Source organism: Salvelinus alpinus, chromosome 2 (assembly GCF_045679555.1).
Source record: "Salvelinus alpinus chromosome 2, SLU_Salpinus.1, whole genome shotgun sequence".
Lineage (NCBI taxonomy): Eukaryota > Metazoa > Chordata > Actinopteri > Salmoniformes > Salmonidae > Salvelinus > Salvelinus alpinus.
The window spans coordinates 65487576-65503785 of record NC_092087.1 but is presented as its reverse complement, the minus strand read 5'-3'; the positions used below and the strand labels follow the sequence as shown (position 1 = coordinate 65503785).

Below are 16210 nucleotides of genomic sequence, written 5' to 3'. Positions count from 1 at the left end.
ACTGTTAATGGAATGTGCAAGTGACACAGCGGATTTTTTTATATCTAAAAAAAATTTTTTTTTAGAGGAGTAGGATTTTGTATTAAGGAATACATAATTGGTTGTTGCAGCAATTTTTATTGTGAATGAATGATCCCTGACAGAGACTGGGACCGAGAGACTGAAAAACAGCTTCTATCTCAAGGACATCAGACTGATAAACAGCCATCACTAGCACATCAGCGGTGGCTGCCTATAGACATAGATTAGGAATCACTGGCCACTTTTAGAAATGGATCCCTAGCCACTTTAATAATGTTCCGTATCTAGCATTACTCATCTCATATGTATAAACCGCACCACACTATTCTACGGTATCTTAGTCACTTTTAAATTGTGTTTACATATTGCATCACCCATTTCACATATATATATATATACTGTATTGTATTCTATACTACACCACTGACTGTTAAACATCCATCTCCAGCACATCAGAGGCTGCTGCCTATAGACATAGATTAGGAATCACTGGCCACAAGGAAATTAAACACTAGCCACTTTATTAATGTCTCCGTATCTTGCATTACTCATCTCATATGTGTAAACTCTACTCTATACTATTCTACGGTATCAAGTGTCACTATAATTGTTTGTAAATATTGTATCACCCATCTCATGTGTATACTGTACTTTATACTATGCCACTGTATCTTAGTCCAATACCGCTCTGACATGAACTACCGTTCAAAAGTTTGGGGCCACTTAGAAATGTCCTTGTTTTTGAAAGAAAAGCACGTTTTTTGTCCATTAAAAGAACATCAAATTGATCAGAAATACAGTTTAGACATTGTTAATGTTGTAAATTACTATTGTAGCTGGAAACAGCTGACTTTTTATGGAATATCTACATAGGTGTACAGAGGCCCATTATCAGAAACCATCACTCCTGTGTTCCAATGGCACGTTTTGTTAGCTAATCCAAGTTTATCATTTTAAAAGGCTAATTGATCATTAGAAAACCATTTTGCAATTATGTTAGTACAGCTGAAAACTGTTGTTCTGATTAAAGAAGCAATAAAACTGGCCTTCTTTAGACTAGTTCAGTATCTGGAGCATCAGCATTTGTGGGTTTGATTACAGGCTCAAAATGGCCGGAAACAAAGACCTTTCTCTGAAACTCGGCAGTCTATTCTTGTTCTGAGAAATGAAGGCTATTTCATGCTAGAAATTGCCAAGAAACTGAAGATCTTGTACAATGCTGTGTACTACTCCCTTCACAGAACAGCGTAAACTGGCTCTAACCAGAATAGAAAGAGGAGTGGGAGGCCCCGGTGCACAACTGAGCAAGAGGACAAGTACATTAGAGTGTCTAGTTCGAGAAACAGACGCCACAAGTCCTCAACTGGCAGCTTCATTAAATAGTACCAGCAAAACATCAGTATCAACGTCAGCAATGAAGAGGCAACTCCGGGATGCTGGCCTTCTAGGCAGAGTTGCGAAGAAAAAGCCATATCTCAGATATGCCAATAAAAATAAAAGATTAAGATGGGCCTAAGAACACAGACACTGAACAGAGGAACTCTGTCTAGAAGGCCAGCATCTCGGAGTCGCCTCTTCAGTGTTGACGTTGAAACTGGTGTTTTGCGGGCACTATTTAATGAAGCTGCCAGTTGATGATGTAACGATTCTCTAATTCCTCCTCGGACGAGGAGAGGAGAGAGGGATCTGAAGACCAATGTGCAGCGAGGTATAATGACATAACTGACATTTATTGAATTACGAAACGAACACGAAAACACTTGAAAATTACAAAATAACAAACACGACGTAGACAGACCTGGGGCCTGTTGCACAAAACTAGGATAAGGGATTAAGCCAGGATATCTTGGTGATCCTGGCTCAATTGATCCGTAATCCGGTTGCACTAAAGATGGATAGGGGGCAGGAGGATATGTTATGGTATAAATTACCATGGAGATTTATTCTGTGGAGCTAGCCTGCTCCAGACCAGGCTAAATTCCAGGATCTATTTAATCTCATCCCTAATGTCAGTCAGCAGTCACCACAAATGGAAACCAATAGTTATTTCACTGCTCACTATACATTGTTATCACATATAACTAGACCCACTTATTATTTAAACGTTTGTGATCATTAATTTCAATGATTTTGGATAAAAAATTATTTTTAGATGATGTTGCTATCATTAGATAATTTACAGTTTCCCATAGACTATAAGGCTATATATAAAATGATAGAATATTAGGGCCACAGAGGGGAAAAAAACACAAGTCATAATATTGTAACCAGTTGTTTTAAAGGAGGACAGTTGTTAAAATGACAGATGTGGGGCATTTCGTGAAATTGTACTTCAGTATGGTTTCATAAACAAAGACATGCTGATGTGCCAGAATATTAAGTATCACATTGTCATAAGTATCAAAACTGTAAAAACAATATGTAGCTTTTCTGCAGAAAGAACCAGCCTCATAAATTTATGACTTTATCCTTTTTCTTCAGTGTGGCCCTAGTACTCTGTCATATAAACAAATACACATTCCATAGGAATATAAAAACACAATGTGTAACATTATGTTCCTTTATTGAATAAGGACAAAACAAAGCAGGTAAACCATCAGCTCCTTTCGAAACTGAAGTCACAGTGACTCTACAAGATGGAAAGCACAGAATCCAAGCATATTATACAAAATGATACATACACATTCAAAGGTCTGTATATAACACACCCTGCATGTCTGCACACTAAAATAAATGCAGGACAAATCCATACACATCAACTGAACAGACAAATGAATGGATGCAGTAGCCTCCCTGCAGCCTTGTATTACACACAGTATACCGCACAAACATCATAAGAGGCCAAATTCGTCAAAAAACGAACCCAAAAAAACCCAAATTCCTCTGCCACCGCAGGACATATTTAACCAAAATTGAAAGCACACATACTAACTAAAATAATTCAACACATATTGGTCCCTCAGCAGCCGACCACTGTCGTCATCAGGGAAGATTGCCGGATTGTCCCAGTCCATGGCTGGTGGCACTCTGGGGGCCCTCTCCTTCCTCAGGCAGGCCACATTGTGGAGGACAGCACAAGCCACAGTAATATCACATGCCCTAACAGGGCTGACCCTTAATTTGTGAAGGCAGTGAAAGCGTGCCTTCAGGAGGCCAAAGGTCATTTCAACTCTGGCCCTGGTCCTGGCATGGGCATGGTTGTAGGCCTGCTGTGCTTCCTGGGGGTCTGTGAAAGGTGTCAGGAGAAAAGGCTGGCAGCCATACCCCCTGTCTCCCAGCAACACACCAGAGAATTCACCTGTCAACACAAAATCTCATCATTACTACCTCATAAACACAGTGATATTCTTGACACAGCCATGATGGTTATAAATAGGGGTTGTGTGGCTTACCTTGTGATAGATTTCAGAGGCCCGAAAGATTCTGGAGTCATGGACTGAGCCAGGCCATTTTGCCACAACATTGCTGATCACACAGTCAGCATTGCAGACCATCTGAAATCATAAGATGAGGAATATTACACCAATCAATGCACATCACTGGCAATGCAGAGTGTTCGTCAATGGACAATATCAAAAAGTTATGTTCACCTGAACATTAATGCTGTGAAAGGATTTCCTATTCACAAAATCGGCCTCATGGGCACCTGAGGGGGCTTTTATCCTTATGTGTGTGCAGTCCACTGCACCAATGACATTGGGGAAACCTGTCACACAAAGTAATGAGTATCCTACTATGTGTTAACAGTTGTCCTGTAATTTGTAGATCCTCTTACCTGCAATCCTATAGAACTCCTCTTTGATGTCACAGAGTCTTCTGTGGCCAGGGAAGGAGATGAAGACATCTGCTAATGCTTTGATAGCCAGACACACACTCCTTATTGTGCGGCAAATTGTGGCCTTGTTCAGCTGTTCTGCATCCCCCACTGAGTACAGGAAGGCTCCACTAGCAAAAAAGCGCAAGGCCACACAAACCATTTGCTCCACACTCAGTGCATGGCTCCGTGCAGTGCGGTGCTTAATCCTGGGACCCAGTAGTCTGCATAGATACCTGATGCCATCTGCAGAAAACCTGTATCTTTCATATAGATGGTCATCAGGGAAGGCCAGTGGGTCCAACCGGTCCCTGAAGACCCTTTCTCGCCTGAAGGCTCTCCTCAGCACAAGTGCTTCTTCATCCACCACATCTCGCACGAATGGGCATGCCATTGTCAGAGCAGAAAGGAACACACAATTTTGGGCCTTCATATAGGCTAGTGGCCACACCTGGTGCTGGGGGGGTGGGCAAAAGAGGGCGATGCCTTATAACGATGACTTGGTTGTACTGATTGCTGGGAAAATAAAAAAAACCTTAGAAAGATGCCACCGTCCTGTGTGCTCACAATAAGAGCTCATATGTCATGGCTCACTTGACTTTACGAGAATATACCTAATTTTTATTTTGAGCTGTGTCATCTTCTTGGAGCTGGGGGAGGAAAGAAAAATAATGATTAATACATTTGTGTTACAGTTAGCATACAGTGTACATTGAAGGCATATCTCACCTCCCTCTCAAGTTTTTTTATTTCAAGGTCCAGTTTCCTAATTGTCCTCTTTTTTATTTCGGACTCCAGTGCAAGATTTTCCATCTTTTTCTTCTTGTACTGAATGTCTATGTCTGCCAGTTCTATTTGGCGCCGGAGGTGGTTGCCATACAACTTTCTGATAGCTTGTGAGCTCTGTGAACACAATACAATTAGCGCAGCTGGAATTTGGCAGGATGTGGTGTCCTTTTATTAATACGCACTATGTTGCCAGGCTGGTTTTCCCACTGTATAGCATCTGGGTCCTGTAAAAGAAATTAGATTTTTTGATTTTGATGAGGACTCCTCACCATTGTAGAGTAAATAGTACTTTCACAGTCTTAACATGATACCTCATGCCTTCTGGAATCCAGAGAGATGGTCTCCTCCTCATCATCGTCTCCATCATGTGCTGTTGCTGCTGCACTGGGGCCTTCACCCTATCACATTTAATCGGATTCATAATGAAGCTAGTAGACAAGACATGCCAGGCCTACAGTATGCCTTTGATGGAGTACTCACTGGATCAGCATCGTCTGGTGCTTGTGCTGGTGGCTCTAACAGGAACACAGTGCTGCCAGACACTGCAAGGCAATAGGTAAACCAAAGTCAGACAGTCCAAATTGATTCAATATGAATGTGGTTGTATCCCATGTAGAGATGGAAGGACATACCTTGAATGAAGCGGGGGCATCTTGGGAGGAACCTATGCTCGTCTCTTTCCCCCCAGGGATCCCCTCTAAGACGGGCCTGCCTTTATTTAGCTCCAAGGCCATGTCCTCTGCTGGGGTAAGGTCAGCCTTTGGTGACCCACCACCCGTGCCTTGTCTGTGGGTATTCTTTTTCACTGCTAAAACAGTACAGACAATGTGTGAGCAGGCACCTTCTGGGTACAATATATGCTTGTGCCTTGTTAAATATTAGTCAGGGACCATACCATTCTGCAGAATGTTCTTGTATTTGATTTTGACCTGCTGCCATGTCCGTTTTGGCCCGTTCATGTTTAATCTACACACACACACACACACACTTAATGGAGTCACACTGCAAAAAATTACTTGGTATTTTTGTCTTGTTTTCAGTAAAAATATCAAAAAATGTATCATAGCTTTATACAGTGTGATGGAGTTACTTTACACAATTTCACTCATATCTGCAGTGCATTTCAATTAAAAATTTAACCGTTTCATAATTACAGTACAACTGCATTTTTGGAGATGTGAATTAAATATTTGAATTGTAATTGTGATGTTTCAGCGGAGCGGTGAGTGTGTAATTGTGCACTACTTACGCATTCAGGCGGTCTGCAATACTTTGCCACGCTTTTTCTCTTTGCTTTATCACTGTGGCGGTGTTGCCTTTCTTCTTAATTATATCTTTTACCTCCTCGTATGCCTCCATGAGGATTTGTGCTTCTGACGGGGAAAAGTACGCGGCTCTAGTTGCCATGGTAAATCAGTTAATCTGTGATCTGTGGCGGGGTCTATTTGAGTGAGCCGTGAGCGCGCACCTATCCAGGATTGGTTTCACCTGGCTTAATGAATCCGTGTCTGCTCATCCTGGCTTGGTCTTTGTGCAACCAATTAAGCCTGGACGCACATGTTTTGGCTTCATTGAGCTCAGCTGAGTCATTTATCCCGGATGTCTTAATTCTACTTTTGTGCAACAGGCCCCTGAACATGGAACTTACATACAACATGAAGAACGCACGAACAGGTACACGACTACAAACAAACGCTACAGTCCCGTGTGGCACGAACATACATACAGACACAGGAGACAACCACCCACAAACAAACAGTGAGAACAACCTACCTCAATATGACTCTCAATCAGAGGAAACGTCAAACACCTGCCTCTGATTGAGAGCCATACCAGGCAACCCAAAACCAACATAGAAACAGAAAACATAGACTGCCCACCCAAAACTCACGCCCTGACCAATAAACACATACAAAACAAGAGAAAACAGGTCAGGAACGTGACATAAGGGAGGGGTTAAGGTGCGAACGCCGGGCGCACCAGCACAAAGTCTAGGGGAGGGTCTGGGTGGGCATCTGACCACGGTGGTGGCTCAGGCTCCGGACGCTGTCCCCACACCACCATAGTCACTCCCCGCTTCTGTATCCCCCTCCCAATGACCACCCTCCAACTAAACCCACCTAAATGAAGGGGCAGCACCGGGATAAGGGCCAGCACCGGGATAAGGGGCAGCACCGGGCTGAGGGACTCTGGCAGGTCCTGGCTGAGGGACTCTGGCAGGTCCTGGCTGAGGGACTCTGGCAGGTCCTGGCTGAGGGACTCTGGCAGGTCCTGGCTGAGGGACTCTGGCAGGTCCTGGCTGAGGGACTCTGGCAGGTCCTGGCTGAGGGACTCTGGCAGGTCCTGGCTGAGGGACTCTGGCAGGTCCTGGCTGAGGGACTCTGGCAGGTCCTGGCTGAGGGACTCTGGCAGGTCCTGGCTGAGGGACTCTGGCAGGTCCTGACTGGACGGCTCTGGCAGGTCCTGGCTGGACGGCTCTGGCAGGTCCTGGCTGGACGGCTCTGGCTGGTCCTGGCTGGACGGCTCTGGCTGGTCCTGGCTGGACGGCTCTGAAGGCTGGTCCGGTCTGGCGGAAGGCTCTGGCTGATCCGGTCTGGCGGAAGGCTCTGGCTGATCCGGTCTGGCGGAAGGCTCTGGCTGATCCGGTCTGGCGGAAGGCTCTGGCTGATCCGGTCTGGCGGAAGGCTCTGGCTGATCCGGTCTGGCGGAAGGCTCTGGCTGATCCGGTCTGGCGGAAGGCTCTGGCTGATCCGGTCTGGCGGAAGGCTCTGGCTGATCCGGTCTGGCGGAAGGCTCTGGCTGATCCGGTCTGGCGGAAGGCTCTGGCTGATCCGGTCTGGCGGAAGGCTCTGGCGGCTCCTGTCTGGCGGGCGGCTTTGCAGGCTCATGGCAGACGGGCAGCTTTGCAGGCTCATGGCAGACGGGCAGCTTTGCAGGCTCATGACAGACGGGCAGCTTTGCAGGCTCATGACAGACGGGCAGTTCAGGCGCCGTTGGGCAGACGGACAGTTCAGACGCCATAAGGCAGACGGGCAGTTCAGGCGCCGCTGGGCAGACGGGCAGTTCAGGCGCCGCTGGGCAGACGGGCAGTTCAGGCGCCGCTGGGCAGACGGGCAGTTCAGGCGCCGCTGGGCAGACGGGCAGTTCAGGCGCCGCTGGGCAGACGGGCAGTTCAGGCGCCGCTGGGCAGACGGGCAGTTCAGGCGCCGCTGGGCAGACGGGCAGTTCAGGCGCCGCTGGGCAGACGGGCAGTTCAGGCGCCGCTGGGCAGACGGGCAGTTCAGGCGCCGCTGGGCAGACGGGCAGTTCAGGCGCCGCTGGGCAGACGGGCAGTTCAGGCGCCGCTGGGCAGACGGGCAGTTCAGACGGCGTAGAGCAGACGGGCACACCTGTAGGGAGGAGACGGAGAGACAGCCTGGTGCGTGGGGCTGCCACAGGACCCACCAGGCTGGAGAGACCTACAGGAGGCTTGATGTTAAGAGGCACCTGAAGGACCGGGCTGTGGGGGAGTACTGGAGCTCTGGTGCGCAGCCTTGGCACCACTCCCCCAGGCTGGAATACTACACCAGCCCGTACCCTCCAGAGTGCAGGCACAGGTTGAACCGGGCTGTGGATGAGCACTGGAGATCTAGTGCCTACTATGCGCACTTCTCTCTTAGGCTCCACTACCACATTTGACCGGTACGAGCGGAGCGTAGGCATAGGACGCACTGCACCCTCCCAGCGCTCCAGAGACACAGCACGCAGAGCCGGGCAGGATACCCTGGACCGAAACTGCGTACCGGAGACCAGACGCGCTGAGCAGGCACAATACGCCCCGGCTGGATGCCCACACTCACATGACACTTTCGGGGGCCTGCTCTATAGCGCACCGGGCTATGGGCACGCACTGGCGACACCGTGCGCTTAACCGCATAACACGGTGCCTGACCAGTGACGCGTTGCTTATAATAAGCACGAGGAGTGCGCTCAGGTCTGCTACCTGGCTTAGCCACACTCCTCTCTAGCCCCCCCCAAAAAAAAATTCTGGGGTTGCCTCTCGTACCTGTCCCGCTGCCGTGCTGCCTCCTCATATCGCCGCCGCTCAGCTTTCGCTTCCTCCAGCTCAGCTTTGGGGCGGCGATACTCCCCAGCCTGTGCCCAGGGTCCTTCTCCGTTCAAGATCTCCTCCCATGTCCATGAATCCTGGGATCTCTGCGGTTGCTGTCGCTGCCCTTTTCCCCGCTGCTTGGTTCTGGTAATTTGGTGGGTGGTTCTGTAACGATTCTCTAATTCCTCCTCCTCCTCGGACGAGGAGAGGAGAGAGGGATCTGAAGACCAATGTGCAGCGAGGTATAATGACATTACTGACATTTATTGAATTACGAAACGAACACGAAAACACTTGAAAATTACAAAATAACAAACACGACGTAGACAGACCTGAACATGGAACTTACATACAACATGAAGAACGCACGAACAGGTACACGACTACAAACAAACGCTACAGTCCCGTGTGGCACGAACATACATACAGACACAGGAGACAACCACCCACAAACAAACAGTGAGAACAACCTACCTTAATATGACTCTCAATCAGAGGAAACGTCAAACACCTGCCTCTGATTGAGAGCCATACCAGGCAACCCAAAACCAACATAGAAACAGAAAACATAGACTGCCCACCCAAAACTCACGCCCTGACCAATAAACACATACAAAACAAGAGAAAACAGGTCAGGAACGTGACAGATGAATTGTGAGGCGTGTGTTTCTCAAACTAGACACTCTAATGTACTTGTCCTCTTGCTCAGTTGTGCACCGGGGCCTCCCCCTCCTCTTTCTATTCTGGTTAGAGCCAGTTTGCGCTGTTCCGTGAAGGGAGTAGTATACAGCGTTGTACGAGATCTTCAGTTTCTTGGCAATTTCTCGCATGGAATAGCCTTCATTTCTCAGAACAAGAATAGATTAACAAGTTCAGAAGAAAGTTCTTTGTTTCTGGCCATTTTGAGCCTGTAATCGTACCCACAAATGCTGATGCCCTCGGTGTACTGAACTAGTCTAAAGAAGGCCAGTAATATTGCATCTTTAATAAGCACAACAGTTTAACTGTGCTAACATAATTGCAAAAGGGTTTTCTAATGATCAATTAGCCTTTTAAAATGATAAACTTGAGATTAGCTAACACAACGTGCCATTGGAACACAGGAATAATGGTTGCTGATAATGGGCCTATGTACGTCTATGTAGATATTCCATAAAAAAATCTGCCGTTTCCAGCTACAATAGTCATTTACAACATTAACAATGTCTACACTGTATTTCTGATCAATTTTGTGTTATATTAATGTACAAAAAATGTGCTTTTCTTTCAAAAACAAGGACATTTCTAAATGACCCCAAACTTTTGAACGGTAGTGTATATGTTTAATCTTAATCCATTCCGTACTTAGATGTGTGTTTTTGGGGTATATATTGTGAAACTGTTAGATATTACTTGTTAGATATGACTGCACTGTCGGGAGCTAGAAGCACAAGCATTTCGCTACATCTGCTAAACACGTCTATGTGACCAACAACATTTGATTGGATTTGATATACTGTATCATTAGCCTATATAATATATAACGTGTCTTAATATAGTCATAAAATGTCCAATCAATAATTATGCAGACTAATAATTGTCTACTAGCTACAATCACATTGAGGTTAATTCAAATGAAATAATATTTTGATAATCCAACAATATTCAGCTCTGATTTTTTATTTACAATCAACCAATGATCCGCGTCTTTGAAAAATAAAATAGTCTGCGGGCGCCCCTAGCGTCCAATAGTAGAACCGTGCCTCGTTTTGTGTGTGTGTGCCGAATAACGCCCCGCCCAGATTTGTGTTCCAATGCCTCCGTTTCAGCACTCTCGATTTGCTATCATTGAGCTGCCTGCTACATTGACAACTTTATGTGATATAGCGGAGAGTGGCTACGCGAGCAAGCATCACAGCCTATAGCCTGCTGCTACCCGGGGAGAGGCGATGATGGCGGCGGCCGTAGAGAGAGGAGGAGTGCGGGCCGCTTTCCTGAATCCAGGCAGCGGCGGCGGGATCGGTGGACCACCCCCGGCACCTATGGCTACTGCTCCTGGAGCCGCGGTTGGAGCAGGAGGCATGGGTTCAAATTCGGGTGGGTCAGATGGTCCCATGCCCGTGCCTATGAACCTTTTTGCAACGTGGGAAATAGACCGTTCATCTCCGAGTTGTGTTCCAAGGTAGGCTAAGCTACTTACATTGCCCAGCACACATGTAATCCTTTTTCTTTGTGAGTGGGCGTCTGTAGTAGTGTTTCCAATTCGGAGTGGTTGTTATAAGATAGCTAGGCTACATGTTTAGAACTGTTCCATGGTCTGTAGCAACAACCTCACACATCCATAACTGAATGACATTTGGTTGAGTTTGTTGTTGATGTAGGTCACTCGGACTAGACATTTAATTGCTCGGGATTTATCAAATCAAAGTCTGTTCTCGTAGTCTGCTTTGTTTGTTTATTTTAAGAATGTACGACAACAAAGAACAACATGACGATAAAGCTATCTTATTCCCATAGAAGGTTAGGCTATACGCAGACTGAACAAACGTTTTCTGGACCCAAAAAATATGTAATTGCATAGACTAAATTGCTAGCTTGTTAATAATAATAGCCTACTTTAGTCTAATAATAGCCTACTTGTATTACTGTTTTGCTCTCCATAGAAAGCGTTTTCCTTGCATAGTCCCCTCTTGACTTTCAACGGGACACTTTACCGTTATTTGATGCAGACAACCGTTATTCCAGGCTACATGGAGTTATTTTCACCGAGTTAAACCGTTTGATATGAATTCCACGCACCCATAGCCTACATTCCAGACATGCATGGCAAAACAGACTTGATATGGAACTAGAAAATCTGTTTGCCAGGCAATGAAACTGCCTCGCGAATCAACAGGGAACTACCAAAATAAAGGAAAGACTTGAGTAAATGAGGAATACAAAGTATATTGAAAGCATGTGCTTCCACACAGGTGTGGTCCCTGAGTTAATTAAGTAAATAACATCCCATCATGCTTAGGGTCATGTATAAAAAATACCCATTGCCCATTATTTTGGCTACAATGGCTAGAAGAAGAGATTTCAGTGACTTTGAAATAGGTGTCTCAAAGGAGCATGTGTGTCGGTCACCATTTCTCAGCCCAATTGCGAACTGCGTAAAAATGTCATAATTCAGATATGACGTCATTGTTTTTGCACTATCAACTGAGTTTAACTACAGCGCGGGATATGGTTCAATGTGCCAATAAATCAGCACAATATACTTTTTAGTTTTTTCAAATTGCCGGCATCTTGAAGCTTCATTAAAGTGGATCATGTAGGCTATACTTTGCTAATGACCATACCAAAAAATGAGTGACAGAGAGCAATGTACAATATTGCGAACTTAGATAAACAAGGAATTTGTGGTAAGTGCATGGGGGCCGCCATCTTTATGCACCCCAGTTATTGAACACTGTCTGAGGCAGCATTTTCCTCCACCACCAACAAAACACCAAATTATGGAATTTCAAATGGAAGAATGGTGTTGCAGAATCTATGACAAGGCACATTGAACCTGTTCCGGCAGCTCATGGTGGCCCAATACCCTATTAAAGAGCCAGTGCAGTCAAAAACATGATTTTTCTGTGTTTTATATATATTTCCACACTGAGGTTGGAATAATATTGTGAACATGATTATAATACCCTTTTAGTGTAAGAGTTGTTTGAAAAACTGCCTGATATTTAAGCCTGTTTTGGTGGGATGGAGTTTTGGCTTTCCCTGTGATGTATTCATTACACACCGATTCTGTTGCAAAACGTTTCTTAAATCTAAGAAAATGGAACGAAACTGGGAAGGACCTACCTGAATTTGGCCAATGGAAGCTCCAGTTTACTGTTTGGACTAATGATTACACCCCTGGTGACATTGCCATGCAGTAAATTAGTTAATAGGCCTATTAAACAGAGAGTTCCAAATCTCTCTGCCATTAACAGCTAATTTTCAGTTTTCTCCTCTCCACTCAGACCGCTCCCAGACAGTCCTAGCAAAATTCTTGATTGAGAAATTGCTCTTTGCTAAGATGCTTTTTGTTTCATTTTGACAATTTGTAATTGAAAACAATCACAGTAAGGTACTTCATTGTTACCCAGAAATGATTTGATATTGAGATACAAATGATTGCATTTGACCTTTAAGACACTTTATGATGGTGTTTCCTTTATTTTGGCAGTTACCTACAGTATGTCAGCCTAATCTATTTGCTCTAATAACCCAGAAATCACAGGCTCAATGATGACAATAGAATTGGCTAATGATTACACCCAATAGCTCTCTTCTTGTATTTATAGGCTACTTAGCATTGTTTTTCGGTCCAACCCACTTACATTAGGCTTAGGCCTATTCACTCAACATTTGACAGCACTTTATTTGCACTGTCACAATAGTGTCATAAACATGTCATAGCATGTTCTTATTTCACCGAATGTCAAGTAACATTGTACAGAACACACATACAGTAGGTCTAACCACGGTCACAACTCTCTATATGCTTCATTGCCACATTTCGTGATTGAAACTGAAAATGATTTATGCTCTGCAGGCTAATTGAAGACAATTTCAATATCCATAATCCTAACTTTTGAACAAATTGTGCCTGTGTTTTTGCTCTTAGCTAAATGTATATTGTATTGAGGTAACAGGCTTGCCAGGTTTTACCTGTTGATAAATGGCACGCCCTCTGTCATTACAGCAGTGACTTTGAGTTTTAGAAATACTTCATACATAAATACATTCTCATAGATTTGATGTCCTTTTCCTCAATGTTCTTTATCTTCTTTTTCAATCTATCCCCTTTAACTTGCAATCTTGAAATGTAAGCCCCATGTAACACACACAAATTCTTCATGTATAGTTTAATAAAAATAAAATAAAAAGTATTTACTTTGGCAGAGAAGAGTTGAAAGCGATTAAAAGAATGCATATCATCCTATCATATTAGCTTTGTCTTGTTCTCGTACTCGCCTAACACATGTACACATACATTTTCAGTGGCTATGCCAGAAAGTGCCCTGCAGACGGTGAAAAGGAAAGGAAGTAATTGTGTTCACCGAGATGTTTTTTTTTACTCTAGTGTCCTAAATCCACACTGTCATTTTCTCGTTCTCAGAATTTGTTCTATAACCCATTACAGGCTTGTGGGTACATTACTCCTCTGTCACGCCCTGACCGTAGTTCCTTTGTTATGTCTCTATTTTGGTTTGGTCAGGGCGTGAGTTGGGGTGGGCATTCTATGATTTGTTCTATGTTTTATATTTCTGTGTGTTTGGCCGAGTGTGGTTCTCAGAGGCAGCTGTCTATCGTTGTCTCTGATTGAGAACCATACTTAGGTAGCCTCATCTCACCTGTGTTTTGTGGGTAGTTGTTTTCTGTTGCGTGTCTGCACCAGCCAGAACTGTTTCAGTCGTTATCTTTGTTATTTTGTTATTTCAGTGTTCATTTAATAAATATGGACACGTACCACGCTGCACCTTGGTCCTCTCCTTCCAACAGCCGTTACATCCACAGTAATACACAGTAGCCTACCCCTAAACCACGGTGCATGAAATGAAGAACAAATGGGATCTAGCAAAGATATTCAGCTAGAGGAAAATGACTTAATTTTTTAAAAACGGAGCGCGAAAATGCATGGATTTTAATAACGCCTTTTTTTGAAATTCTAATATAGGCTTGTCCTTCAAGATTGGCTGAGCATCTTTTCTAGATCCAATTTGTTCTTTATTTTATGCATCTTTTATTGAACTTTGATTTTCTCCCAAATATATGTTTTTTAGAGATACATTTTTCAATTTACAGTTGAAGTCGGAAGTTTACATACACCCTAGCCAAATACATTTAAACTCAGTTTTTCACAATTCCCGGCATTTAATCCTAGTAAACATTCCCTGTCTTAGGTCAGTTAGGATCACCACTTTATTTTAAGAATGTGAAATGTCAAAATAATACTAGAGAATGATTTATTTCAGCTTTTATTTCTTTCATCACATTCCCAGTGGGTCAGAAGTTTACATACACTCAATTAGTATTTGGTAGCATTGCCTTTAAATTGTTTAACTTGGGTCAAACGTTTCGGATAGCCTTCCACAAGCTTCCCACAATAAGTTGGGTGAATTTTGGCCCATTCCTCCTGACAGAGCTGGTGTAACTGAGTCAGTTTTGTTGGATCCTTGCTCGCACACGCTTTTTCAGTTCTGCCCACAAATTTTCGATAGGACTGAGGTCAGGGCTTTGTGATGGCCACTCCAATACCTTGATGTTGTTGTCCTTAAGCCATTTTGCCACAACTTTGGAAGTATGCTTGGGGTCATTGTCCATTTGGAAGACCCATTTGCGACCAAGCTTTAACTTCCTGACTGATGTCTTGAGATGTTGCTTCAATATATCCACATAATTTTCCTTCCTCACGATGTCATCTATTTTGTGAAGTGCACCAGTCCCTCCTGCAGCAAAGCACCCCCACAACATGATGCTGCCACCCCCGTACTTCACAGTTGGGATGTTGTTCTTTGGCTTGCAAGCCTCCCCCTTTTTCCTCCAAACATAACGATGGTCATTATGGCCAAACTGTTCCATTTTTGTTTCATCAGACCAGAGGACATTTCTCCAAAAAGTACGATCCTTGTTCCAATGTGCAGTTGCAAACCGTAGTCTGGCTTTTTTATAGCGGTTTTGGAGCAGTGGCTTCTTCAGGCCATGTCGATATAGGACTCGTTTTACTGTGGATATAGATACTTTTGTACCCGTTTCCTCCAGCATCTTCACAAGGTCCTTTGCTGTTGTTCTGTGATATATTTGCACTTTTCGCACCAAAGTATGTTCATCTCTAGGAGACAGAACGCATCTCCTTCCTGAGCGGTATGACGGCTGCGTGGTCCCATGGTGTTTATACTTGCGTACTATTGTTTGTACAGATGAACATGGTACCTTCAGGCATTTGAAAATTGCTCCCAAGGCTGAACCAGAATTTTTTTCTGAGGTCTTGGCTGATTTCTTTTGATTTTCCCATGATGTGAAGCAAATGGGCACCGAGTTTGAAGGTAGGCCTTGAAATACATCCAGAGGTACATCTCCAATTGACTCAAATGATGTCAATTAGCCTATCAGAAGCTTCTAAAGCCATGACATAATTCTCTGGAATCTTCCAAGCTGTTTAAAGGCACAGTCAACTTAGTGTATGTAAACTTCTGACCCACTGGAATTGTGATACAGTGAATTATAAGTGAAATAATCTGTCTGTATACAATTGTTGGAAAAATTACTTGTGTCATGCACAAAGTAGATGTCCTAACCGACTTGCCAAAACTATAGTTTTTTAACAAGACATTTGTGGAGTGGTTGGAAAATGAGTTTTAATAACTCCAACCTAAGTGTACGTAAACTTCCGACTTCAACTGTAAATGTGTTTATTGGGTTTCTACATTTGAAAACAAGGATGGCCATCATGGAGTTACAGTCAATCCTCCCAACTTCTCTGGGCT

At 44.2% G+C, this 16210-nt stretch overlaps 2 protein-coding genes across 5 annotated transcripts in view; one reads left to right on the top strand and one right to left on the bottom strand.

Moving 5' to 3' along the window:
- Positions 1 to 2570: 2570 nt before the first annotated feature.
- Positions 2571 to 6531, bottom strand: LOC139566945 (putative nuclease HARBI1). 3 transcript variants are annotated; one of them, XM_071388333.1, is made up of 10 exons: positions 5520 to 6531; positions 5257 to 5432; positions 5105 to 5166; positions 4936 to 5022; positions 4565 to 4848; positions 4450 to 4485; positions 3797 to 4351; positions 3612 to 3727; positions 3414 to 3515; positions 2571 to 3319 (listed from the first exon to the last, which is right to left on the bottom strand). In XM_071388333.1, the coding sequence occupies exons 7-10, from the start codon at positions 4266 to 4268 to the stop codon at positions 3260 to 3262; spliced, it is 750 nt and encodes a 249-aa protein (XP_071244434.1). In that variant the 5' UTR covers positions 4269 to 4351; positions 4450 to 4485; positions 4565 to 4848; positions 4936 to 5022; positions 5105 to 5166; positions 5257 to 5432; positions 5520 to 6531; the 3' UTR covers positions 2571 to 3259. The 3 variants fall into 3 exon arrangements, with proteins under 3 accessions (XP_071244434.1, XP_071244446.1, XP_071244439.1); XM_071388345.1 differs by having other exon boundaries at positions 3797 to 4485; positions 4565 to 4738; positions 4807 to 4848; XM_071388338.1 differs by having other exon boundaries at positions 3797 to 4485; positions 5520 to 5590; positions 5874 to 6531.
- A 3943-nt stretch (positions 6532 to 10474) lies between these two features.
- LOC139544025 (phosphofurin acidic cluster sorting protein 2-like) overlaps positions 10475 to 16210 on the top strand; it is a 104785-nt gene continuing 99049 nt past the window's right edge. Inside the window, exon 1 of one of the 2 annotated variants that reach the window (XM_071350698.1) lies at positions 10475 to 10875. In XM_071350698.1, coding sequence (XP_071206799.1) covers positions 10643 to 10875 — 233 coding nt within the window. In that variant the 5' untranslated portion in view covers positions 10475 to 10642. The remainder of the gene's footprint in view (positions 10876 to 16210) is intronic. The other variant, XM_071350707.1, reaches the window with a different exon arrangement.

Excerpts from the sequence above, each read along its gene's own strand:
- LOC139566945 (XM_071388333.1), bottom strand. The coding sequence starts at position 4,268 with ATGAAGGCCCAAAATTGTGTGTTCCTTTCTGCTCTGACAATGGCATGC. Across the intron at positions 3,728-3,796 it reads GGAGTTCTATAGGATTGCAG|GTTTCCCCAATGTCATTGGT; the intron begins GTAAGAGGATCT and ends TTTGTGTGACAG. Across the intron at positions 3,516-3,611 it reads TTCACAGCATTAATGTTCAG|ATGGTCTGCAATGCTGACTG; the intron begins GTGAACATAACT and ends TTATGATTTCAG.